The sequence below is a fragment of the Aythya ferina genome (genome assembly GCF_964211825.1).
Source record: "Aythya ferina genome assembly, chromosome: 32".
In the NCBI taxonomy this organism is placed as follows: domain Eukaryota; kingdom Metazoa; phylum Chordata; class Aves; order Anseriformes; family Anatidae; genus Aythya; species Aythya ferina.
The window spans coordinates 821104-822611 of NC_140329.1; the positions used below are offsets into that span (position 1 = coordinate 821104).

General features: G+C 46.8%; 1 protein-coding gene across 1 annotated transcript; it reads left to right on the forward strand.

Annotated features, from left to right (window-relative positions):
* Positions 1-205: 205 nt before the first annotated feature.
* Positions 206-1144, forward strand: LOC311425571 (olfactory receptor 10AG1-like; the record flags this gene model as incomplete). Its single annotated transcript, XM_084501513.1, has 1 exon — positions 206-1144. One exon carries the CDS (start codon positions 206-208, stop codon positions 1142-1144), a length of 939 nt encoding a protein of 312 aa, XP_084357639.1.
* Positions 1145-1508: the final 364 nt, after the last annotated feature.

Sequence of the window (1508 nt, forward strand, 5' to 3'; positions counted from 1 at the left end):
GGCTTAGCTACCAGCTGGGGTCTGCCCACCAGACCATGTTAGATTTCCATACACACATGCAGATTTTGGTCAAACTGTCCTAATACTGCAGTCATGTGTATGCTGATGTTTGTTGCTTGTCACTATACTTGAGATATACAGGGTGGTGGATGGGCCATAAGCATCCTCTAACAGCATGTTGTTGGCATTGATCCATGTGGAGAAAATGCCCCAGAGAAAAGGCTTGGATAATCACACCACTGAACCTGGATTTCTTCTTTTGGGATTTTCTGACCACCCTTGCCTACCCAGCGTGTGCTTCACAGTCTTCCTGATCATCTACCTCATGGTTCTCATTGGGAACAGCCTGATTATGCTCATCACAGAGATGGACTCAAGCCTCCACAACCCCATGTATTTCTTCCTGAGAAACCTGTCCTTCCTGGAGATCTGCTACACATCGACTACTCTACCAAAAATGTTGGTAGCTTTCCTGACGGGAGATGGCAGGATCTCCTTTCTTGGCTGTGCTGCCCAGCTGTATTTCTTGACCATGCTGGGAAGCACTGAATGCCTTCTCTTGGCTGCCATGGCCTTTGACCGCTACATAGCCATATGTGACCCCCTGCGCTACAGCCTCATCATGAATGGGGGGTTCTGCATCAGACTGGTAGTGGGGGCGTGGATGGCCATCATGCCACTACAAGTAGGACAGACCTATCAGGTGTTCACCTTGCCCTTCTGTGCATCCCATGACCTTCATCACTTCTTCTGCGACGTCCCCCCTCTGTTGGAACTGGCCTGTGCAGACACTTTCTGCAACCAAGTGACCCTGCACACTATCATCTTTGTAGTCGCTGTCCTTCCCTTTTCCATGATAGTTATTTCTTACACTAAAATTATCAGGGCAATTCTGAAAATGCCTTCAGTTCTGAGCAGACACAAAGCTTTTTCCACCTGCTCTTCACACCTTGGGATTGTGACTCTCTTTTATGGTTCAGCCATGCTTGTGTACTTTAAACGCCGGTCACGGGACTCCGCAGACACTGACAAATACCTTGCCCTGTTTTACACAGTCGTGACCCCCATGTTTAACCCAGTCATCTATAGTCTGAGGAACAAGGAAGTTAGAATTGCCCTGAGAAGACTCCTGTGGAGAAAGTGATATGGCAGAGTATGTGAAAGAAGCCCAAATTGTACCAAAAGTCCCAATGAGGCATTTGGCTGTGTGAGTGTAGGCATCAAGAATCAGCTCAGACAAAACTGATATGTCAGTCTCAGGTGGCTGATGAGAGAAAGGGTGGGGCTGAGGGGTAGGGATGAAGACTGTGCATGGAGTGCTTGGCAGAAAAGGTCTTGACTTCCCTACAGGCTCAGAATCCCTTAGGAGATATTCAGGACCAATATCAGTTGTAGATTGTTGATATCACTTTCTCTGTAGGCAGACAACTAAATAAACAGCAGAAAGAATAAATCTTTTCCTATACTTATTCTTATTCTTATTCTTGAAGTCTGTCCCTTTAAGGAGA